A 24770-nucleotide genomic window follows, 5' to 3' on the forward strand; every position below is an offset into this window, starting at 1 on the left:
GACCTAATCATAGATACCATGTATCCATTCTCCCCCAAGCTCCCCTCCCATCCAGCTGCCACATAATACTCAGCAGAGTTCCATGTACTATATAGTAGGTCCTTGTTGCTTACCATTTTAAATATAGGACTATGTACATATCCATCCCAAACTCCCTAACTATCCCGTCCCCTCGGCAACCCCAGACTTTTAAAGCTGACTAAGAATCACACTGAAAGAAGAATTTGTGCATAACTTTCAAGTCAGGCTATAAGCCAAAGTAAATACACTTGGTGAGTAATGGATTATCCTTCCTGTCTGTAATTGTCTTTTTAGTGTGATTGACACCTGGACTCTGGCTTTGAGATTGACAGAGTTGAGGAAACTGTTCTGTATTCACACTCCTGGGCGCAGAAGGTGACCTGTCTTTATCACCTGTTGTAAGCTGTGGCTCCCACATGGTCCTTCATTCCATAAATACTGTCTGGAAACTCCATCGGGTTTTTTTTTTTGGTAAGATAGGAGCTGATTGTATATTTCTAGTACAAAACATTTTAAAATGCAGAAAGTAAAGCTGGTAGGTTTTAGAACTAAGTGTGAGAGGGGGAAATTTTTTTAAAAGTTTTTCAGAAAGAGACTTACAGACTTAAGAGAACAAACTTATTATGGTTGACGTGGGGGGAAGGGGTAGTTAGGGAGTTTGGGATGGACATGTACACACTGCTATATTTAAAATGGATAAGCAACAAGGACCTACTGTATAGCACATGGAATTCTGTTCAGTGTTATGTGGCAGCCTGGATGGGGAGTTTGTAGGAGAACGGATACATGTATATATACGGCTGAGTGCCTTCGCTGTTCACCTAAAACTAACACACTGTTGTTAATTGGCTGTGTGCTAAATTACTTCAGCCACGTTGGACTCTGCGACCCTGTGGACTGTAGCCTGCCAGGCTCCTTTGTCCGTGGGATTCTCCAGGCAAGAATACTGGAGTGGGTTGCCATTTCCTCCTCCAGTTAATTGGCTATACCCCAATACAAAATAAAAAGTTTAAAAAACATTGTTTTAATGTTTTCCACGCTGTTCTATTTGTCAATAACCATTTTATTTAAAAGATTTCATAGAATAGAGCAGACAAAGTGCTTTGAAAATGTTTAATTCTAATTGGAAACGGATATCTGCTGCTCTCACTTGGTTTACAACATTGAAAATTTAGACTGTATTTCTGTAAGGCTTAGCTGATATGTCAGAGTTATATAGTTGGTAATTTTTGGCACTATATTTGTTTGTATTGAGGGCATGACTAGTCTTGTGACAGGTTTAAATAAAGGAAGTTTGATCTGAAGATTTACTTAGTAGGTGAGGACTACAAAGTAAAGTCCAATTAATACATTCATTTTTCAACAAGAATATATGCTTCCTTGAGTGCGAGCATATATTTTAGTCAGAGGATTCTTAGTTACATTTAAAAAAAAGCAGATTTAACCCAATCACATTTTAAATTTTGTGACTGGTTTTTTTTCCTATGAAAGGAAATGTGCAATTTTAAAATAAGCAGTTGTTAATGTAGAAACTATTCATCGATAGAACTTTCTACTGTCACCTACTTCTGTTTCAAATGGGAAATTTATTCAGGCAAAGTTACTGTATGAAAGAATTCAGCATTTACTTATCAGACTCTGATAAACTTAATTATAAATAGGCAGGGATTCTGGGTGATGGAAGTCGGAGCAAACAAAATTTTTTAAAATTGGTATTTATTGTGGCCTAAGAGCAGTTCTGCTCAGTTAAGGGCATAATCAGAGCAATAACAGGATGTATGATATTTTGATGAGATTTCTGAGGGGAATAAAAGCTACACATTACAGTAATATAGGAGTCGCCACTTATGTAGACATATAGTTAACAGAATAGTTGAATTAGAGTTTAAAAAAACCCCAAAATTTATACTTAACCGTTCTGTCCAAAATCTCTTTAAGGTGCGTGACCTTAGCCAAGTCGCATCTTTTCACGTCTTTCTCAGCTCCTTTTTTGTTTTATGTGAGCAGTAGTATCTGCCCCAGCAAAATTTATTCATCCAACGAACATTTACTGCATCTTACTAGGAGCTCCACACTTTTGGGTGCTGGGGATGGATACATGGGCTGTCCTTGAGTCCAGGCCTGAGGGGGAGCTGCAAGTGTTAAAGAATTAACTGTACTGAAATGGATGGTAATGACATAAGAGGAGTTTGAGAGTGAAGAGAATGAAGATGTCAAGTGAGCAAGCCCTTGAACATGAAGTGTCAAGGAAAGTCTCAGCTGCTGGGATGATGTGAGCACAGGCTCAAACCTGTGGTTGCTAAACCAGGGCTCCAGGACCCTTATGTGCTTGCTTGTGGGGGAGCCAGGAGATTGGTTCTGTGTTTCCCAAACAACCTAAGGGAGATTGCCATTCACTGAGGAGAAAGCTAATTAAAAAGTAAAGTTTTCTCAATTTTGCACTGGAACTAAATACCAGACTTAATTAGTAATATTAGCTCTTTCTTTCCAGAAGTCTTAAATATTGTGATTAGTACTTAAATAGTTTCTCTAAAGAGAGGAAAATTCATTAGAAGTGATATTTGGGGGACATATGAAATCATTTAAGACATGAGACAACCAAAAAATAAAGAAGAAAAAGACATGAGACAAGAGCCAAGTTAACAAAGGAACTTTGTTCAACGAGTTAGAAGCCTAGGTTATGCCAGATTATGTGTGATACCAAGTAGTGTGGCCTTTATTCAGTGGGCACAGGGAGCTGTGAAAGTTGATCAGATCTCAATTATAGAAACAAAACTGTCAGAAAAGTGGAGGAAGGAAGAAACCAGAGGCAGGAAGTCTTTTTTTGTTCATTTGTTTTGGGTTTTGTTTTCTGTTCATTTTTTTAGTCTTTTTCTTTTTTTGGTTTGTTTTTGTGTAGGTTGGACGTCTTTTTAAGATGTTCTAATGTCATAGAACAAGGCCACTGGGATGAAGAAGAATGAAAAGATTTAAAGGAAGCTTGAAAAACAGATCAGGAGTACACGACTGTTGCTGAAATGCAGGGGGTGAGGGAGGAGGCAGGTTTCATTTCTGATACAGATGTTCAGTGATAGGGTGGATGCAGAAAGCCTGGGGAGAGAAGGGACGCTTTCTGAACACGTTGTGGTGATGCCCTGCTGAAAATGCTGAACTGGGGTTGGGAGAGGGATGAGCTGTACATACTACATTCGTTTAGGGAGCTGTCAGATTACACATACAGTAAGTGATGGACTTTGGATAAAACTAGAACTCCTCGGCCTACATTTTGGAGATTGAAAGCTGTCAGGATGGCAGGTGAGGATGGGGGCAAGGACTGGTCTAGAATGGGAGACAGCCAGTGTTCCAACTAAGGGCTTCCCTGGTGGCTCAATGGTAAAGAATCCGCCTGCTGATGCAGGAGACATAGGAGACAGGTTCAATTCCTGGGTTGGAAAGATCCCCTGGAGGAGGGCATGGCAACCCACTCCAGTATTCTTGCCTGGGAAGTTGCATGGACAATGGAGCCTGGTGGGCTATAGTCCATAGGGTTGTAAAGAGCTGGACACGGCTGAGTGACTGAGCACACTCACTATACTCCAGCTGCCACTGGAGGGACAAACCTGATGAGGGGAGGAGACCTGGCCTCAAGAGAGGTCATTGCAAACCTTTCTTGAAAGGGGCTTTGAAAAATCACACTATGAGTGAGAGAAAGTGCTTGCTGCTGAATCATCCAAACAAATGACTTTGTAAACTGAAGCAACCTGTAAGTGAGAGGAATTTCTAGAGTTTGCTGATAGCATTGATCAGTAGGCCATTTTCATCCCAGTAATGGATTATTATTATTATTATTATTATTATTATTATTATTTTACTCCCAGGAAATCGCCCTTTGAGGTAAACCACTCTTTGCCAGACTGGTTTTATCTTGAGACTCACCTCAGATACTTGTTAAGTCACCATCTCTGAAACCCCTCTGCAGAGGGAACCTCTGAATTTTCACTGGTTTTTAACAAGCACTCCAGATTATTTTGGTAATCAGGTCAATTTGAGTTATGCTGAGCTGGGTGAAATCGTCCTGTTTTATCCATGAAAAAGCAATTTGAATAGAACCATGAGCAGAACAACAGCAGGGCCGTGGGGATGGGCACACAGGGTTGACTTCAAAGCTCTGATTCTTTCCCCTGGAAATGCTGCCTGTGTAGTTCTTTTGATTTTTAAATAAGTTAAAGAGTTTTTCATCTCGTTCATAGAAACTGCCAAATAGAGTGGATCATGGGGAGATAAATGGCCTTAGATTCTCCCTGTTTTTTTTTTTTTTTTTTTTTTTTTAAGGAAAGGGGAGGCCTTGATGTTTGTTCTAAGTGCTGCATCTAATTTTGACCTCTGGTTGTTCTGCATCCAGCTGGAGGACTGCTTTTCAGCAGTGTCTGTCTCCTTCATGTGGCTCTCAACCAATAGTATTTCAGAGCATCTCTCCAAGAATGTGATAAGATGTAACCGTCTCAACTGTTACGTATCTCTTTGCCCTCCAGCTGTTACTTATTTCCAGCAGCAGCAGAAGGGAAAGCCCTCTTCCAGTGATGTGCTTAAGACAGAGCCCATGAATTGTAGCAGTGGGGATAATGAATTTTTTTTTTTTGACACCTGACATGGGCTTCCCAGGTGGCTCAAGTGATAAAGAATCCACCTGCCAGTGCAGGAGATGCAGGAGGCACAGGTTCCATCCCTGGGTCAGGAAGATCCCCTAGAGAAGGAAATGGCAACCCATTCCAGTATTCTTGCCTGGAAAATCCCATGGACAGAGGAGCCTGATGGGCTACGTTCATGGGGTCTCAAAGAGTTGGACATGCCTGAGCATGCAAGAATGGACAGGATTTGTTATGGAAATTTCTGTTATTCCCATTAAGAGGAGTTAAAAAGAATTAAGGATACACCGTTCAAATCTAAAAACCAGATTATACTAAATATCAATGGCCGGTTAAGAGCGTGATGTACTTAACTGTTCCTGTCTGCGTGTTTTCTTTCTTTCACTTATTGCTTGAATTCACACATACCCTCTAGATACAATTCATCATCTGAAAATATCTGATTTTCTGAAAATATCTTGTTTATTTTAAAAAGCAGAATCTTTACATAAGACATATGCGTCTTTTTTAACAAAGGGTTTATTCTTGGCTGTTTTGTCTTCGTTGCTGCTTGGGCTTTTCTCTAGTAGTGGTGAGCAGGGGGTTGCTCTCCATTTGCAGTGCTTTGGACCCTCATTGTGGTGGCTTCTCACCTTGTGGAGAACGGGCTCTAGGCACGCGGGCTTCAGTACTTGTGGCACACAGGCTCGGTAGCTATGGCTTGCAGGCTCTAGAGCTTGGACTCAGCAGTTATGACAGATGGGCTTAGTTGCTTGGCAGCATCTGGGTTCTTCCCAGACCAGAGATTGAACTCATACAGCAAAGTGACTCAGTTGTAAGTATATAATATACTCAATTATATATATATATACATATAGTATTTTTCATTTTCTTTTCCCTGGTGGGTTGTCAGGTATGAATTTTTATACCTTTCATCATGATATAATTTTTTGGCTTACTTTATCCTTCTCCTCCAACTCCCAGTAGGTCTCTTTAGAATGTGAGATAATGTGTGGGGAAGGAAGTCCAGTTGTTCCTTTGCTTTTGGTTTGTTACTTAAAATTACTAGTTTGTAGTATGGCGAAATCTGTATTTTCATAAATTCTGTTCAGCTACTCAGTCGTGTCTGACTCTTTGCGACCCCATGAATTGCAGCATGCCAGGCCTCACCAACTCCCAGAGTTCACCCAAACCCACGTTCATCGAGTCAGTGATGCCATCCAGCCATCTCATCCTCTGTTGTCCCCTTTTCCTCCTGCCCCCAATCCCTCCCAGCATCAGAGTCTTTTCCAATGAGTCAGCTCTTCACATGAGGTAGCACAAAGTACTGGAGTTTCAGCTTTAGCATCATTCCTTCCAAAGAACACCCAGGACTGATCTCCTTTAGAACGGACTGGTTGGATCTCCTTGCAGTCCATGGGACTCTCAAGAGTTTTCTCCAACACCACAGTTCAAAAGCATCAATTCTTCGGCACTCAGCTTTCTTCACAGTCCAACTCTCACATCCATACATGACTACTGGAAAAACCATAGCCTTGACTAGATGGACCTTTGTTGACAAAGTGATGTCTCTGCTTTTGAATATGCTGTCTAGGTTGATCATAACTTTCCTTCCAAGGAGTAAGTGTCTTTTAATTTCATGGCTACAATCACCATCTGCAGTGATTTTGGAACCCCCAAAAATAACGTCTGACACTGTTTCCACTGTATCCCTATCTATTTCCCGTGAAGTGATGGGACCAGATGCCATGATCTTCGTTTTCTGAATGTTGAGCTTTAAGCCAACTTTTTCACTCTCCTCTTTCACTTTCATCAAGAGGCTTTTTAGTTCCTCTTCACTTTCTGCTATAAAGGTGGTGTCATCTGCATATCTGAGGTTGTTGATATTTCTCCTGGCAATCTTGATTCCAGCTTGTGCTTCATCCAGCCCAGCATTTCTCATGATGTACTCTGCATAGAAGTTAAATAAGCAGGGTGACAATATACAGCCTTGACGTACTCCTTTTCCTTTTTTGAACCAGTCTGTTGTTCCATGTCCAGTTCTAACTGTTGCTTCCTGACCTGCGTATAGGTTTCTCAAGAGGCAGGTCAGGTGGTCTGGTATTCCCATCTCTTTCAGAATTTTCCACAGTTTATTGTGATCCACACAGTCAAAGGCTTTGGCATAGTCAATAAAGCAGAAATAGATGTTTTTCTGGAACTCTCTTGCTTTTTCCATGATCCAGCAGATGTTGGCCATTTGATGTCTGGTTCCTCTGCCTTTTCTAAAACCAGCTTGAACATCTAGAAGTTCACGGTTCACGTATTGCTGAAGCCTGGCTTGGAGAATTTTGAGCATTACTTTACTAGCATGTGAGATAAGTGCAATTGTGTGGTAGTTTGCGCATTCTTTTGCATTGCCTTTCTTTGGGGTTGGAATGAAAACTGACCTTTTCCCGTCCTGTGGCCATTCCTGAGTTTTCCAAATTTGCTGGCATATTGAGTGCAGCACTTTCACAGCATCATCTTTCAGGATTTGAAACAGCTCAACTGGAATTCCATCCCTCCACTAGCTTTGTTCATAGTGATGCTTTCTAAGGCCCACTTGACTTCACATTCCAGGATGTCTGGCTCTAGGTGAGTGATCACACCATCATGATTATCTTGGTCATGAAGATCTTTTTTGTACAGTTCTTCTGTGTATTCTTGCCACCTCTTCTTAATATCTTCTGCTTCTTTTAGGTCCATACCATTTCTGTCCTTTATTGAGCCCATCTTTGCATGAAATGTTCCCTTGGTATAGGTAGGGAACTAAATTAAATTAACACTTTTATTCACTTGATAAATTTATTCATTTGCTAACTGAGTAAGTTCTCTGAAACGTTTCAAAGGAGTTTACTTGAACTGGCTTGTCTTATTTTCTTTGAAAGGTTTCAAAGGAGACTACTTGAACTGGTTTGTGTTGGTCAACTTGTAGCTTTACTTTGAATTTCTGTATATTATATATGAAGTAGAATTGATTAAAAATAGCATTTTATAATCCAAACCAGGAACATAACTGTCTGTGCTTGGAAGTTGTATCATCTTTGCGAAGTAGACAAATATACCTAACAAATTCCTAGAAGGACTGTTCAACACATCTTTTCTTTCCACAAATATTTATTGAGAGCTTGTCATGTATCTGCGGTGTATGTTCCAGTATGCGAAGGAACAGCAGGTACAAAGATCTGAGGGAAGATTACACACAATGTGTTTGAGGAATTTGGGGAATCAGTCTGGGGATATTGATTTTAGGTATGTGAACACTGAGAAGCCTGTTACACAGTCTGAATCTGGCAGGCAGTTAGATATGTATGCCCAGAGTTCAGGGAAGGGGCCTGGAACCAGAAATACAAATTTGGAAGTTGCAAATGTATGTTGTTATTGTTTCTGCTGCTCCTAGGTGGCTTCAGTCGTGTCCGACTCTGTGCGACCCCACAGATGGCCGCCCACTAGGCTCCTCTGTCCCTGGGATTCTCCAGGCAAGGATACTGGAGTGGGTTGCTGTTTCCTTCTTCAGGGCATCTTCTCAACCCAGGGGTCAAACCCATGTCTCCTGCATTGCAGGTGGATTCTTTACTGTCTAAGCCATCAGGAATAGATGATATTTTAACCTAGGAGAGCACGAAAGAAAAGTACATATAGGTAGAGAATATTTTTTGAGATAGGAGAGATGAGGAGCAACCAGGAAACGAAACTCAGAAAGGAAGCTTAGAATGGAGAAAAAATAATCAGGAGAGAATGTTGTCCTGGAAGCTGTGAGAAGGGTGGTTGACGGAGGATAAACAGCCAGATCCTAATGTGTGTGTTATTCACTAAGTGGTGTCCCAATCTTTGCGACTCCATGGACTGGGGCCCGTTCAGGCTCCTCCTACTGTATAACACAGGGTTGTTCAGTGGCTCAGTCGTGTCCAACTCCTTGCAACCCCATGAACTGCAGCACGCCAGGCTTCCCTGTACTTCACCATCTCCTGGAGCTTGCTCAAACTCATGTCCATTGAGTCGGTGATGCCATCCAACCGTCTCATCCTGTTTTCCCCTTCTCCTCCTGCCTTCAGTCTTTCCCAGCATCAGGGTCTTTTCAAATGAGTTGGCTCTTCACATTCAGGTGGCCAAAGTATTGGAGCTTCAGCATCAGTCCTTCCAATGAATATTCAGAACTGATTTCCTTTAGGATTGGCTAATTTGGTCTCCTTGCAGTCCCAGGGACTCTTGAGAGTCTTCTCCAACACCACAGTTCAAAAGCATCAATTCTTCAGCACTCAGCTTTCTTTATAGTCCAGCTTTCACATCCATACATGACTACTGGAAAAACCATAGCTCTGACTATACAGATCTTTGTTGGAAAAGTAATGTCTGCTTTTTAATATGCTGTCTAGGTTAGTCATAGCTTTTCTTTCAAGGAGCAAGTGTCTTTCAATTTCATGGCTGCAGTCACCATCTGCAGTGATTTTGGAGCCCCCCAAAATGGTCTCTCACTGTTTCCATTGTTTCCCCATCTATTTGCCATGAAGGGATGGGACCGGATGCCATGATCTTACTTTTCTGAATGTTGAGTTTTAAGCCAGCTTTTTCACTCTCCTCTTTCACCTTCATTAAGAGGCTCTTTAGTTCTTCTTGATGTAACACAGGGAATTACATTCAATATCCTGTAATAAAGCAAAATGAAGAATATAAAAAAGAACATAGATGTATGTAACTGAATCATTTTGCTGTATACCGGAACCTAATGCAACATTGTAAATCAGCTACAATTTTTTTTTTTTAAGTGCCAGTAAACTAGGGGGAAAAATGTAGCTGATAGAGAACAGGAGAAGTGGCTGGTCACGTGCTACTGGATGGTCAAGTGAATGGGATTTGTCAGTGTGAAAGGCATGGGTGAGTCCCATGAAAGCCTTTTCAATGGAGGGGTAGAGGCAAAAACTTGATTAGAAATAGTTCAGTACAGGAAGGGGAGAGAGGATTTGGAGACTAAAACTACCGAACACCTCTTTAAAAGAGCTTTGTTCCAAAGTAGGGCAAGCAATGGATTGGAAGCTGGAGCAGGGAGAGTTGATCATTATGTTTAATCTGGTTTGGTTTTTAAGTTGGGAGAAATAGTAGCAGGTTTGATGGCTGCGGGTGGGGAGTGCCGTGTTAGGGAAGAAATAATTGATGGCAAAGCAAGAGGAGAGGTTTTGAGGAACAAGTCCTCATATATGCGTGGGAAAGACCTGTTGCCTGAGTGGAGGTGTTGGGAGCTGATGGGAATGTGGACAGTTCATTTGCAGTACTAGGAGGCGAGGGGGATTTCATGGGTCCAAGTGCTGATACATAGAGAGATGAGATGGTGGGATCTCTTGATTATTTCTGTTTTCATTAGTAAACACGTATCTAGGAGGCCTAGTCCCTGAGATATACGAGCTTGGAAGAAGTAGTGTAGGAAGTTTGAGGACAAAGGCAGAATGAAATAGTTAACCTAAGACAGTGGGAGAGGATAGACTAGGAACCATATTATGATTGTGGAACAACATTTGTAGCCCTTTTGATGTTGATGGTAAATGAATAAAAGTGAGACCTGTCAGCATGGTTATGTCTGTCTTCAACTGCACAGATGCAAGATGGAGCAAAGGCAGAAAGTTGAGTTTAACTCAGGTTGGAGTTCTGCTAGTCCAGTGTGATGTGTAGGAGAGGAAAAAGGGAGTTGAAGGCATGAGCAGGGAAGTGCTTAAGATGACAGATGTGGAATTTAAGCTGGATAAGAGGAACTTCGCTGGCAGTCTGGTAGTTAAGACTCAGCATTCCCAATGCAGGGGTCCTGGGTTCAATCCCTGGTCAGAGAGCTAGATCCCACACTCGGCAGCAAAGATCCCTCATGCGAGAACTAAGACCAGTGCTGTCAAGTAAATAAAAACTATCTTGGCTTTAAGGAAAAAACCAAAACCAAAACGAAAAACTGGATAAGGAAAAAGTAAAGGCATAATGGTAGTGAGGTTCAGAGTAACAGTGGTAGGATCAATAGCTAATAGATTTTTGTGGGGTCAGAGAAGTAGAGGAGCTGAAAAGAGGAGTTGGTGGCTTGGGGTTGGATTCTTAAAATTTCAGTGGGACAGAGAAGCTGTGATAGGTAAGGACAAGGTCTTAGGTAGGGTCTGATCATGGGAATGACTGAGGCAAGGTAGACAGATCATGAAAACCCACAGAATGTGTTAATAGTGACAGTGAACCAGGAGCCCAGAATTCCCAAGGAATGGAGCCAGCGACCCAAGATGAAAAGTCAATTATTAGGAGGGGTAATGGATGCAATGATTTGATCCTGAGGGTTTTTAGAGAGGAAGGAAAGAAAATAGTCTAGAAATGGTAGCACGGTACGAGGACTACACTGGATCTGGTAAGGGTGATGGAGAAAAAAACATTCTCATAGCTTCTGAAGGAGTGTCCTCAGGTTTCTGTTAGAGCAAGAAGGTGAGTGGACATTCAGGGGAGGCTGTTTCAGGGTGAAGGCTTCGGGAGTTGGGGAAATACAAGAGTAAAGGACAGAACAGGGTATGTTGAGTTCCAGGTGGGGATTAGAGTGTGGGGACGAGGAGTGACCTTGGACTTGGGGCTTTTCATAAGTGGCACAAGCAGATAAAGGGCATAGTGCAGTTGTCTTGGAGGGCTCAAGATGAGGTGGAAAGACTGCAGGTGTCATGGGGATGTGCCCCTGCTCCCTGCCCTTACAGATAGAGGCCGGGGAGCAGCTGGCTCCTTTCTTGCATTCCTTATTGGCTGCACTGGGTCTTTGTTGCTGCTCTTTGGCCTTCTCTGGTTGTGGTGTGTGGACTTCTCCTTGTGGTGGCTTCTCTTGTTGTAGAGCACAGACTCTACAGCTTGGGCTCAGTAGTTGTGGCACACAGACTTACTTGCACCATGGCATGTGGGGTCTTCCTGGACCAGAGATCAAACCCATGTCCCAGCACTGGCAGGTAGATTCTTATCCACTGGACCACCAGGGAAGTCCGGGAGAGGCTGGTTTCTTTTGAGTGTACACCTTTGGTATCTTTTTAACTCTGTCCTTTTCGTTTTGAATTTTACAGATCATTAGTGATCATCAGCACTTTAGATGGCCGAATCGCTGCCTTGGATCCTGAGAATCATGGGAAAAAGCAATGGGATTTGGACGTGGGGTCTGGTTCCTTGGTGTCATCCAGCCTTAGCAAACCAGAGGTGAGAGTTTTCTGTTATGTGTCGACAAGGAAACTTAGTTAAAATGAGCACTTGTTGCTATTACTAGTAGATATTTGCTTATAGGACTGGGGCTCAGGAGCTGATCACCTAGGGTTGGGGGGTGTCTATCTCTAGCAAGCTGTGTCCCCTGGAGGCATTTGCTTAGCTCTTCTTTCCCTCAGTTCCCCCTTCTGTAAGGTGAGGTGGATGGTGTAACCTACTTCTTAGGATTGTTTGGGGCCTGGAATGAGTTAATTGTATAAATGAGTAATTGAGGATACTATCTGCTGTACCAATAAAGCTCATTATCTGAGCTGTAACATGATCATAATTTCTTCTTCCTAGCATCATCATCGTCACCACCACGAGGTCCCTACGAATAATAAAACAAATGTAAGCAACTGTGTTTTAACAGTTGGAAATACATATTGCAAAACCCCATGAATTATTCCCTATGTGTTCCCTCAGTTGTCCATCTTAATTTTAAATATAATTCATCTGAAATTTTCTTGTAATTTTAGACAAATTGGATTATTTGCAATTAGTTGCTTTCAAAACTTTTCCGGCAGGTGACTCCTGAACTTGCACTGGTGACTTAGCCCCTCAGAGCTTTAGCATCTGCATCAGTAAAGTCATGACATTGCCTACCTACCTCGATGAGAGGAGCAGGTTAAGGGGAATTAAATGACAAGTTTATTTTTCTCACCTTTAGTCTAGACTCAGATGAAGTCTCCCTCCTTTTCTGGCACTCTACCCTCTTGTTTAAATCATTTAAAACAGGTCCCTCTTTTGAGTTATGACTGCTGACATAGAAGCAGTCTTCTGTTTTCCAGAACATTCTCAGCCTTTTACCTTGTTCTTAGAGGATAATCACTAGGGTACTCTTCCTCCTCCTGCCCGCACCCCCACTCTTTTTTATTTTGGCCTCATGTTGTGGGATGTGGGATCTTAGTTCCCTGACCAGGAATCAAACCCAAGCCCCTTGCAGTGGAAGCATGCAGTCTTAAGCACTGGACCACCAGGGAAAGTGTTAGTCTCTCAGTCATGTCTAACTCTTCGTGACTTCGTGGACTGTAGCCCTGCCAGGCTCCTCTGTCCGTGGAATTCTCCAGACAAGAATACTGGAGTGAGTAGCCATTCCCTTCTCCAAGGGATCTTCCCCACCCAGGGATCGAACCCAGGTCTCATGCATTGCAGGCAGATTCTTTACTGTCTGAGCCACCAGGGAGGCCCCTCTGGAGCACCAGGGAAGTCCTCCATTTTTCCCCCTTTTGTTATCAATCTTTCCCTTTCCAAAAGCTTTTAAGCTGGTGAGGGCCTTGAGAATGACCTGATTAGTGGTGATGGAATATTAGGATGGAAAAACTGCTATCAGTGACCCCACTGCCCTCTAGAAAACCCAGGTTGAATTGTGTTCTGAAGCACTCAGGCAGATACTTAAGGAGATGGCACTTGCCCAACCTCCACGCTTGCTGTGTGCTAAGCCTTGAGTAGACTTTCAGAGCGCCTGCTGCTTATCCAGCAGTATGCTGAAAACATCTGTTGAGAATCGTGAACTTCTGTGTTGTAAATTATTAATATAAAAGCACTTTGATTATAAATTAAGTTACAAATTTGGAATCAGGTGCCATAGTCAAATGAATCATTTATGAGAGTCATTTATTTGTGTCCTCCTGGGATAATGCCTGGGCATGCACTTTTTGCTTTATTTTCAAACTAGACGTAAAAGATGATGAGCAAAATCAGAAGACTGTAAGCTGTTTACACCTGAGGTAACATTCTGGTGTGTCGTAGTGGTATAAAGCATGTGTGCTTTTACAAACTAAAATATGCATGCTGACAAAAAGAGAAATTGCACGTTATGACAAATGGTTGTGATAACCTGAGTGCCATTGAGCGTGTTTAAATTATAAGCAGCTGGTCAACCTTGAAGCTTTTCTTACGATAGCAGCTATATTAGCTGTTTTTTAAACTACAATTCAATTTTCTCACTGTCCCTACCATTTTCTGTGGTTTATTAGGGCTCTCTTGTTTTTTGTTTTGAAATTTATTTATTTTAACTGGAGGATAATTCGTTTACAGTATTGTCATGGGTTTTGCCATACATCAGTAGGAGTTAACCGTAGGCGTACATGTGTCTCCTCCATCCTGAGCCCCCCTCCCACCTCCCTCCCCACCCCATCCCTCCAGGTTGTTACAGAGCACTGGTTCTGGGTGCCCTGCTTCAAATATCAGACTCACACTGGTTATGGGGCTCTCTTGTTTTAAATGTCCTGTTTCTAGTTTAATAGAAGACAACTTGATGTTCCTGTATGCTTCTGCCTTCAACATGTTGCATTGTTGTTTTGGTTGAGCTATATGAAGAAGAAAATCCACAGGTAGTTGGGAAAAGAGTATTTAAGTAGCCTTTTCAGATAATTGTGGTCATTCTTTTTTGGTGCTGCACAAGAACAGGTGAAGGTTTCTGGAAGGTTAGTTGCCCTGTGGAATCTGAAATCATATCAATGAGCAGTTGTACTCTGTTGCAGTAACATCCATTGGCCTGTCTTGCTTTTTACTCATGCAGGATCTTCTAACATCATTGGGAAAATATTGATTCATTGAGTTACACAGATCTTCCAAATGTTGACATATTTCCTTGTAGAATGTTTTGTAAAGTCAAACTTTTTATTATCCCCACCAATCTCGTGAGAAGATCCTTTAAGTACTGGGAAGCTACAGCTTTTACAAGATTCTAATTTTCACTTGGCAATTTAGATTTGATCATTAACATAGTCAATTGTTTTCCTCAAAGTAAGAGGTTCACTTTGTTTCTTTTTGAGAAAATGTCTGCCAGATACCCAAGTCTCATAATCATAGCTTTTCTCTCAGTTTTTCAAGTAAAAATGGAGCTTTGTGAGCAGTGCTGCTAGTTCAGCTCAAAACTCAGTCTCACAAGTGCTTTTTCTCAAAACATGCTTCCGTTTGTGGCAGAAGTCCTTAATGTGTACCTCCTGGTTGGTTGGGCAGAGTAGTAGAAAGGTATGTATTTGGGTCACAACTGGATGAAGTTAATTGTTATTGTTTCATCAGAACACTCTTTTTTAAAGACATTTATTTTTAATTGGAAAATAATTGCTTTACAATGTTGCGATGGTTTCTGCTGTACATCAGCATGAATCAGCCATAGGCATACATATGTCCCCTCCCTCTTGAATATCCTTCCCACCTCCCTCCCCATTCCACCCCTCTAAGTTGTCCCAGAGCATCGAATTTGAGCTCCCTGCATCATACAGCAAATTCCCACTATCTCTTTTACATATGATAATGTATATGTTTCAATACTTCTCTCTCAACTCGTGCCACCCTCTTCTTCCTCCACTTTGTTCATAAGTCTGTCCTCTATGCCTGCATCTCCATTGATGCCCTGCAAATAGGTTCATCAGTATCGTCTTTCTAGATTCTATATATATGCATATATGTTATTTGTTTTTCTCTTTCTGACTTACTTCACTCTGTATATAGGCTCCAGTTTCATCCACCTCATTAGAACTGACTCAAATGCTTTCCTTTTTATGGCTGAGTAATATTCTATTGTATATATGTAGCACAACTTCTTTATCCATTCATCTCTCAGTGAACATCTAGGTTGCTTCCATGTCCTAGCTATTGTAAATAGTGCTGCAATGAACGTTGGGGTATCATCAGAACATTCTTGAGTGAAACTTTTTTTCTTCTATTTTGTCACAAGTGAAGATTCCAGGACTACAAATTGGTGCTAGATTCAGGCTAAAGCATCAGTTTTAGTTATGGTTGCTTCTTCACCATAAATGCAAATATCACCCCAGGGAAAGGCAAATAGCACCACCTTCTTATGAAAACCGCTTGACCATCTGCACTTGAGACAGAATCCACAGACCATGCTTTGAGACCAACTGATCTAGTATATAATAGAAATATTAGGAGAGTATTGGTAAGGTTATAAACATTAACAAGGAGAGAGAACAGGTGAGCTTGGGTCACCTGTTATTCAGCAAGGTGTGTGTCACTCATCATCTAGAAGTTATGTTCAGAAACTGGACGACACACCACCAAAACAGGAACAAAAACTGCTATTTGAAATGCCCCAGATTGGATGCATAGCATGACAATACCCTTCTGAATGCATCTGATAGACTATTTTATGACAGTCCTTAGCTTTTAGGGAGAAAAATTAATTTTCTTGGTCTGAAGGTCAGCATTTGCTAGGGCAGGTAGTGTAGAGAGAAGGACTGGGTAGAACCCAGCAGGCAGAAGGAACTGGTGGGGAGATGTAACAGGAGCCACCCGGGTGACGTAAGTCTCCATTTGTTGACTCCTCTATTAGAACGTCAGTTTCTCCATACTTTCATCAGGAGTGGTATGAAGATGAAACAGATTAAACCCAGAAGACCAGAGAAGGTGTATTCTCTATGCTGCTGCTGCTGAGTCGCTTCAGTCGTGTCCGACTCTGTGCAACCCCATAGATGGCCTCCCACCAGGCTTGTCCCTGGGATTCTCCAGGCAAGAACACTGGAGTGGGTTGAAGTGCATTTCCTTCTCCAGTGCATGAAAGTGAAAAATGAAAGTGAAGTCGCTCAGTCATGTCTGACTCTTAGCGACCCCATGGACTGCAGCCTACCAGGCTCCTCCGTCCATGGGATTTTTCAGGCAAGAGTACTGGAGAGGGGTGCCATCGCCTTGTCCAATTCTCTATGCAGTGATTATTTTTTATTTTTATTCTTTTGCTATTTATTTGTTTATCTTTGACTGCACTGGGTCTTCATTGCTTTGTGGACTTTCTCTAGCTGTGGTGCATGAGCTTCTCACTGCAGTGACTTCTCTTACTGCAGAGCCCAGGCTCTAGGCACATGGGATTCAGTAGTTGCAGCATGTGGGCCCTATAGTGCAGGCTTACTAGTTGTGGTGCATGGGCTCAGCTGCCTGATGACATATAGAAACCTCCTGGACCGAGGACCAAACCTGTGTCCCCTGCATTGGCAGGCGGATTCTTAACAACTGGACCACGAGGAAAGTCCTCTGTGCAGTGGTTATTAAAGTGACTGACTGATCTGATGCTTCCCAGGTGACTCAGGGGTAAAGAAACTTATAAAGTTATCAGTGTTAGGGGAATTGGTTGTGAGTCGCATGTACTTTTGCTTGATAATAAAGTAAGATCATCACAGGAACTTTGCAGTCTGTGTGGTGTGGAGTGTACACCGGGATTCAGGGGCTTGTTCTAGTTGATATGCCGCTGTTAACTGGCTGTGTGACTTGGCTAAATTATTTCAGTTGTTGTTGCTGGTGTTCAGTCGCTCAGTCGTGTCTAACCCTTTGTGACCCCATGGACTGCAGCGCTCCAGGCTTCCTTGTCCTTCACTATCTCCCAGACCTTGCGCAAACTCATGTTCTTTATTTCAGGAGAGCTTTAATTTCCTTCTCTGTAAAATGATGGATAGGACTAAATTTCTAGAGATTGTCCTAATCTCAGGGCTCAGGTACCATCAAATACACGAAACACCCTTATAAATTATCTAGAGGAATTTTTTGACTTCCCTTTTTATTACCAAGAGTTGACTCATTGGAAAAGACTCTGATGCTGGGAGGGATTGGGGGCAGGAAGAGAAGGGGACGACAGAGGATGAGATGGCTGGATGGCATCACTGACTCGATGGACGTGAGTCTGAGTGAACTCTGGGAGTTGGTGATAGACAGGGAGGCCTGGCGTGCTGCGATTCATGGGGTCGCAAAGAGTGGGACATGACTGAGCGACTGAACTGAACTGAACTGAAGGATTCTTTTAAAAATAGCACAGATTCATGACCATTAGGTACATATCTCGTTGCCTCTCAACCTGCTCTGATGATGTCCTTAACCTTTTCTGATTCAAAAGGCATAAAAATAGTTTATTATGTTGTTTTAGTCATGTTTCAATTATGTTAAGGAAAAAAAATAAGTTCCCAGAGGATAAGAGAGATTGACAGTTCCATTAAAAACAAAGGTTTCACATTATTTTTAGAATGAATTGTAAGCTGCAGGAAGGTTGAGTTGCCTTGGGACAGAGATCTGATTTGCCACTCTTTCCTCTTAACTAGGTATTTATAAACTTCCTCAAAAGAATAGTGATATAAACCAAGCTAAAATGTGTGTGTGTCTGTGTCTGTGTGTCAGAATGAATGATGAACCTGAAGTTTACTCTGTTAGCTTTAGTACATGTGCTCCTAGGTTCTGTATCTAATACTTTCTTTAAAAATTATTTAATTGATGGATAATTGCTTTATAATATTGTACTGATTTCTGCCATATATCGACATGCATCAGCCATAAATATACATATGTCCCCTCCCTCCTGAACCTCCCTTCCACCTCTTATCCCGTCCCACCCCTCTAGGCTGTCACAGAGCCACAATTTGAGTTCCCTGAGTCATACAGCAAACTCCCACTGGCTATCTATTTAAATCTAATACTTTTGACAGTAGTTAAGAATTTTGTTTTCAGTTTTCAGAAGGACCACCTGAAATCCAATTTGCTTTTTTCTAGTGATTTACATGCAGAGTCAAAGCACTCAGGAGATTTGGCCATGATTCTTCACTGATGGTTTTAAAATTTTGTTTTGTGACATCAGTTCAGTTCAGTTCAGACACTCAGTCGTGTCTGACTGTTTGTGACCCCACGTACCGCAGCACGCCAGGCTTCCCTGTCCATCACTAACTCCTGGAGTTTACCCAAACTTATGTCCGTTGAGTCAGTGATGCCATCCAACCATTTTATCCTCTGTCGTCCCCTTCTCCTCCTGCCTTCAATCCTTCCCAGCATCAGGGTCTTTTCAAATGAGTCAGTTTTTCGCATCAGGTGGCCAAAGTATTGCAGTTTCAGCATCAACATTCGTCCTTCCAGTGTACACTCAGGACTGATCTCCTTTAGGATGGACTGGTTGGATCTCCTTAGCATGGTTTTTTTTTTTTTCAATCTATTTATTTATTTAAATTGGAGGCTAATTACTTTACAATATTGTAGTGGTTTTTGCCATACATTGACATGAATCAGCCATGGGTGTACATGTGTTCCCCATCCTGAACCCCCCTCCCACCTCCTTCCTCATCCCATCCCATCCCTCAGGGTCATTTCAGTGCACCAGCCCTGAGCACCCTGTCTTATGCATCAAACCTGGACTGGCGATCTGTTTCACATATGATAATATACATGTTTCAGTGCTATTCTCTCAAATCATCCCACCCTCACCTTTTCCCACAGAGTCCAAAAGACTGTTCTGTACATCTGTGTCTCTTTTGCTGCCTTGCATATAGGGGCATCGTTACCGTCTTTCTAAATTCCATGTATATGCATTAGTATACTGTATTGGTGTTTTTCTTTCTGACTGACTTCATTCTATATAATAGGCTCCAGTTTCATCCACCTCATTAGAACTGATTCAGTCTAATGCATTCCTTTTAATGGCTGAGTAATATTCCATTGTGTATACGTACCGCAGCTTTCTTATCCATTCGTCTGCCAGTGGGCATCTAGGTTGCTTCCATGTCCTGGCTATTGTAAATAGTAGCTGGTTTTTCTTTGGGATCTCTAGATGGCATTAGGATCACAGTTCACCAAATCTAAGTAGACATCAGATTATTGAACTATCTGCTTCTCTGTGTTTTGAAACACAGTTATAAATGCAAAGACCTTCCTTCTCTGTATTTAGAATGCATATTATAACTGTGTATATATAGCTAGTCTGTCCTTAGACAATATCTTTACCTTTTCTTTATTTAGAGATACCATATTTGTTTTTTGTTTCATTTTTCTGTAAAATGTCCTCCCCTTTTTCCCTCTTAAAAGGAACAAACAATTCTATTATAGGTCTATACTTAGAGTTTGGGGTTTTGTTTTATTTTATTTTAGGCATGTTTCTCCCCAAGGGACTCACTGCCTTTTGGTTTCAGACAGGTGCAGAAACAACTATAATCCGAGAGCCTTCCAGCCTCCTCCCTGCCCTGCATCAGACTGCATTTGTTAAGATGGGCCTCCAAGAGGGTGAGGGTTGGTGGAGGGAGCCTTTGAAAAAGAGTACATTTTTAATGGTTACTTGATTTGTTCATAAAGGGTCCATTAGTAGACCGTTTTGAGCATTGCTTTATTAAAAGAGACTGTCTAATCTCTTCTAAAGATTCTCTAATTTATACTGAAAGATGTCTGATCATTTGGCAGTTTTTCATTTGTACATAAAGTAACACAATGTGAGTCTTAGATGAGCACCATCTCAGATGGTGGTTTATTTGGAAAAGTCGCTGTCAGTCATGGAGCAAGCCAATATTTAAATAATTGCTTAGGTTAATTGCTTTTCTTTTAATTATAGAAGTGAAGCAGTGCTTTGGTATAATTTTGTCTTATTCACCGCTTAGCGCGGCTGAAAGCACTGCTGTGAACTAAATCGATTTATTCCAGCATGCATGTTGTCAAGTGAGAAATTGATTGGCTCTGTTTTGTAGGAAACTGACTCATTATGCATATTGTTTATCTACTTTATGGATGTTTATTAATCTAAATGAAGGCAGAGGCAGTTCCTAAACTCTATTTTTCACCATGAATGCCGAAAGTATACCTAAGCAGTTAAGCTAGTCATTTTCCTTGAGGTATTTTGTTTTATAGGTTGAGTATAGGTTAAGGAAAGAAAGAATGAAAAAATGAGTATCTACTTGGTATCTCACTGCTCTTGGGCAATAATTCAGAATCTTTGATGATTATAAATACCAAATTACTTCAGGATTTGTTTTTTCTTCTGCATTTTCTTTCTTTCTTCTTCTTCTTTTAAATCTACATTTCCTTTTAAACATGTCACACAGGATGCCTTTGACTAATATCCAAATCTCCTGAAAGATTTCATAATTCTTCATGTTCGATCAACTAACTAGTTGTTAACCCTGAGGCCCTCTCCTTCATCCTCGAGGAGGTATGATTCCCTGGAACACCAAACTTCCAGCAGATAAGCTTCCTCTACTCTCCCTGTCACATTAATTTCAACATTCTCACTGAAATTTAGGGACAAAGACATCATGTGTTAGTCGCTCAGTCGTGTCCGACTCTTTGCGACCCACCATGGACTGTAGCCTGCCAGGCTCCCCTGTCCATGGAATTCTCCAGGCAAGAATACTGGAGAGGGTTGCCATTCTCTTCTCCAAGGGGTCTTCCCAGCCCAGGGATAGAACCTGGGTCTCCTGCATTACAGGCAGATTCTTTACCATCTGAGCCACCAGGGAAGCTCATCATAATCAAGAGCACACCTACCATGGTGCTCAGTGTACTGTGAGCACCTGACTGCTGCTGCGGCTGCTTTTTTTTTTTTTTTAACATTTATTTATTTTGCGGCATTGGGTCTCAGTTGTGGCACACGGAATCTTTCACTGCCATGTGCAGGCTTCTCTCTAGTTGCAGCTCGTGGGCTTAGTTGCCCTGCAGCACGTGGGATCTTAGTTCCCCAACCAGGAATGGAACCCACGTCCCCTGCATTGGAAGGTGGATTCTTAACCACTGGACCACGAGAGAAGCCCCTGCTTCTTAACCCTAGTGAGAGAGTCAGTGGTACTTGAACTTTAACACACCCAAAACTCAACTGGTCTTTAAGGCGGCAGAGGGTCCTGCAGGACTGTGCGGCTGGGGTTACAGCAACGCGCAGGTCCAGTAAGATCCTAGCCGTTACGGAACTTATGTGGCACTATGTGGAGCTAGCAGGAGAGCCAGATATAAAATTATTATAGTGTAAATATCATAGTCGAATTACGGTAACTGCCACAAGGAAGGATAGAACTAAGAGACGCTTAGCAAGGGTACCTGACCTCCCAAGGTGGGAGGTCAGAGAGGGCTGCTCAGAAGAAATGGTGTTTACAACTGAGATCCTTTGAGAACAAAGAGCTGTAAGAGATGGACAGAGATGCAGAGAAGGACTGCTCTGGGAGAAGAAATGGCCAGCATCAAGGCCTTGCAGTAGGTATGGTCATGGTGTGCTCAGAGCACCTAAAGAAGGCGAGGATGGCAAGCAGGATGAGGCTGAGGTAGAGATGAATCCATAGAGGGAGGCTGGGGTCAGGCTATACGGGGTCTCATACTGTATGGGAAGCGTTTTGGATTTCATCCACAGCCATGGGAAGCCACTGAAAGGTTTTAACTGGGAGAGACTCCTGCATAGTCAAAATGGAAAGGGTTTTTTGACATTCTGTTTTGCTGAGACTTTCGGTGAGGCCGATGAATCAGAAGTTTGGCACAGTGAGACATTTGTATTATCAGCCAGTTATCTCTAACTGTGGAAGCATTTATATTTAGAAAATATTTGTAAAGGGACTTCCCTGGTGGTCTAGTGGCTGGGACTTCGTGCTCTCAGTACAGGGGACCCAGGTTCAATCCCTGGTCATGGAAGTAGATCCCATGAGTGTGCTCAGCCGAACCCCTGTAGCCCGCCAGGCTCCTCTGTCCATGGGATTTTCTGCATGTCACAACTAAAAGGTCACATGCAGCAACTAAAAGATCCTGCATGCTGCCATGAAAATTAAAGATCCTGAGTGCTGCAACTAAGACCTGGTGCAGCCAAATAAATAAATAAAAAGAAAATATTTATGATGTATTCACACCAGCTAGAAGTTGTGTGGAAATCTGGAAGAAATTAGACAAATTCTTAAAATCCTACTAAACCAATCCCTCCTGTACTCTGCTGACTATGTATATTGTCTGTACTAATCATAGTATACTATGTTACATAGTTGTACTAACCATCACTTTGCCGACAAAGGTCCATCTAGTCAAAGCTATGGTTTTTCCAGTCGTCTTGCATGGATGTGAGAGTTGGACCATAAAGAAGGCTGAACGCCGAAGAATTGATGCTTTTGAACTATGGTGTTGGAGAAAACTCTTGAGAGTCCTTTGGACTACAAGGAGATCAAACCAGCCAATCCTAAAGGAAGTCATTCCTGAATATTCATTGGAAGGACTGATGCTGAAGGTGAAGCTCCAGTACTTTGGCCACCTGATGGGAAAAGCCGACTCATTGGAAAAGGTCCTGATGCTGGGAAAGGTTAAAGGCAGGAGGAGAAGGGGACTACGGAGGATGAGATGGTTGGAACGCATCGCCTACTCAATGGACATGAGTTTGAGCAAGCTTCAGGAGGTGGTGAAGGACAGGAGAGATTCACTTGCTTCAGTCCATGGGGTCACAAAGAGTCAGACACGACTGAGCAACTGAACAACAACCACCATAGAAAATGGATTGGAAGAGGAAGAAGAGCAGAAGTGTGGAAACCAGTTAAGAGACTAGTCTGGAACAGATGGCGATAGCTTGGATTGGAGTGAGACAGAGGAAGTGGAGGGAAGTAAAGTGATGAATCGAAGAGATGTTTAGGGAGGGAAGTCTTTGTGAAATTAAAAAGCCAAAGGAGGAATTAGTAGTAACTTAAGAACAGGTGTAGAGAGGGAGAACATGAATTTGTTTAGATGTGATGAGTTCAAAGTGACTTTGAGAGCTCTCCAAGCAGAGATGTCAAGAAGGCATTTGTATATATGGGTCTGGTGCTCACAGAAAAGTTTGCGTTGAAGAGAAAAGTTAGAAGTGTTAGTATCCTGGGAACTGAGAGAAACCATCACTCGGCAGAGGAGTATGGTGAGAAAATGACCTCCAACCAACCTTTCCGAATCCCTAACACTTTTTATTTACTTTTTACAAATTTTATTGGAGTTTGTGCTTTACAATGTTGGGTTGGTTTCTGCTGAACAGCAAAGTTAATCCACTATACATATATCCCCTCATTTTTGGATTTCATTCCCATTTGGGTCATCGCAGAACAGAGTAGAGTTCCCTACGCTATATGGTAGGTTCTCATTAGTTATGTCTTATGCATAGTATCAATAGTGTATATATGTCCATCCTAGTCTCCCAATTCATCCCACCCCCACTTTTCCTCCTTGGGATCCATATTTGTTCTCTACATCTGTGTCTCTATTTCTGCTTTGTAAATAAGATCATCTATATCAATTTTTTCTTGATTCCTCATATATGTATTAATATACAATATTTGTTTCTCTCTTTCTGACTTACTTCACTCTCTGACAGTTTCTGGGTCTATCCATGTCTCTACAAATGACCCAGTTTTGTTCCATTTTATGGCTGAGTAGAATCCCTAACATATGAAAATTCAAGTAGCGAGTGATGAATCAGAGAGAAAAGGGTTTCAAGGATAGATTAGCTTTAGTAGGATTTTAGGATTTTCTTGCTCTCTTGTAGATTTCCCCACATCTTGGTTGGTGTGAATTCTTTAAAAGTATTTACAAATATACTTAGAATGCAGATGCCTCACTAAGAGAACCCTTTGATTCGTCAAAGTCTGATTGAAAGTCTTCAAGTAGAAGAAAATGTTTAAAAAAAAAAACAACCACCAAAACCCTTTCTGTTTTGACTGTGGAAGAATTGGGGGAACAGAAGAAGGAATGGGAAAAGCAGGATCCTCAAAATGGTAGAAACATTCATCAGTAGTTTGGGGACCAAGAGACATACCATTTTAAAAATTAATTAATTTTAATTGGTGAATAATTGCTTTACAATATTATGATGGTTTTTGTCATACGTCGACATGAATCAGCCATGGGTGCACGTGTCCCCGCATCCCGAACCCCCTCCCCCCATCCCTCTGGGTTGTCTCAGGGCAATGATTTTGGGTGCCCTGCTTCATGCATCCCCCACTCCAGTACTCTTGCCTGGAAAATCCCATAGATGGGGGAGCCTGGTAGGCTGCAGTCCATGGGGTCGTGAAGAGTCGGACACGACTGAGTGACTTCACTTTCACTCTTCACTTTCATGCATTGGAGAAGGAAATGGCAACCCACTCCAGTGTTCTTGCCTGGAGAATCCCAGGGACGGGGAAGCCTGATGGGCTGCCGTCTGTGGGGCCTCACAGAGTCGGA

The 24770-nt window shown here is 42.0% G+C and overlaps 1 protein-coding gene across 1 annotated transcript in view; it reads left to right on the forward strand.

The window, feature by feature from the left end:
• Nucleotides 1-24770, forward strand: part of EIF2AK3 (eukaryotic translation initiation factor 2 alpha kinase 3) — an 82726-nt gene that overhangs the window by 5760 nt on the left and 52196 nt on the right. Inside the window, exon 2 of the mRNA XM_018055349.1 lies at nt 11702-11831. Coding sequence (XP_017910838.1) covers nt 11702-11831 — 130 coding nt within the window. The remainder of the gene's footprint in view (nt 1-11701; nt 11832-24770) is intronic.

Source organism: Capra hircus, chromosome 11 (assembly GCF_001704415.2).
Source record: "Capra hircus breed San Clemente chromosome 11, ASM170441v1, whole genome shotgun sequence".
Classification (NCBI taxonomy): domain Eukaryota; kingdom Metazoa; phylum Chordata; class Mammalia; order Artiodactyla; family Bovidae; genus Capra; species Capra hircus.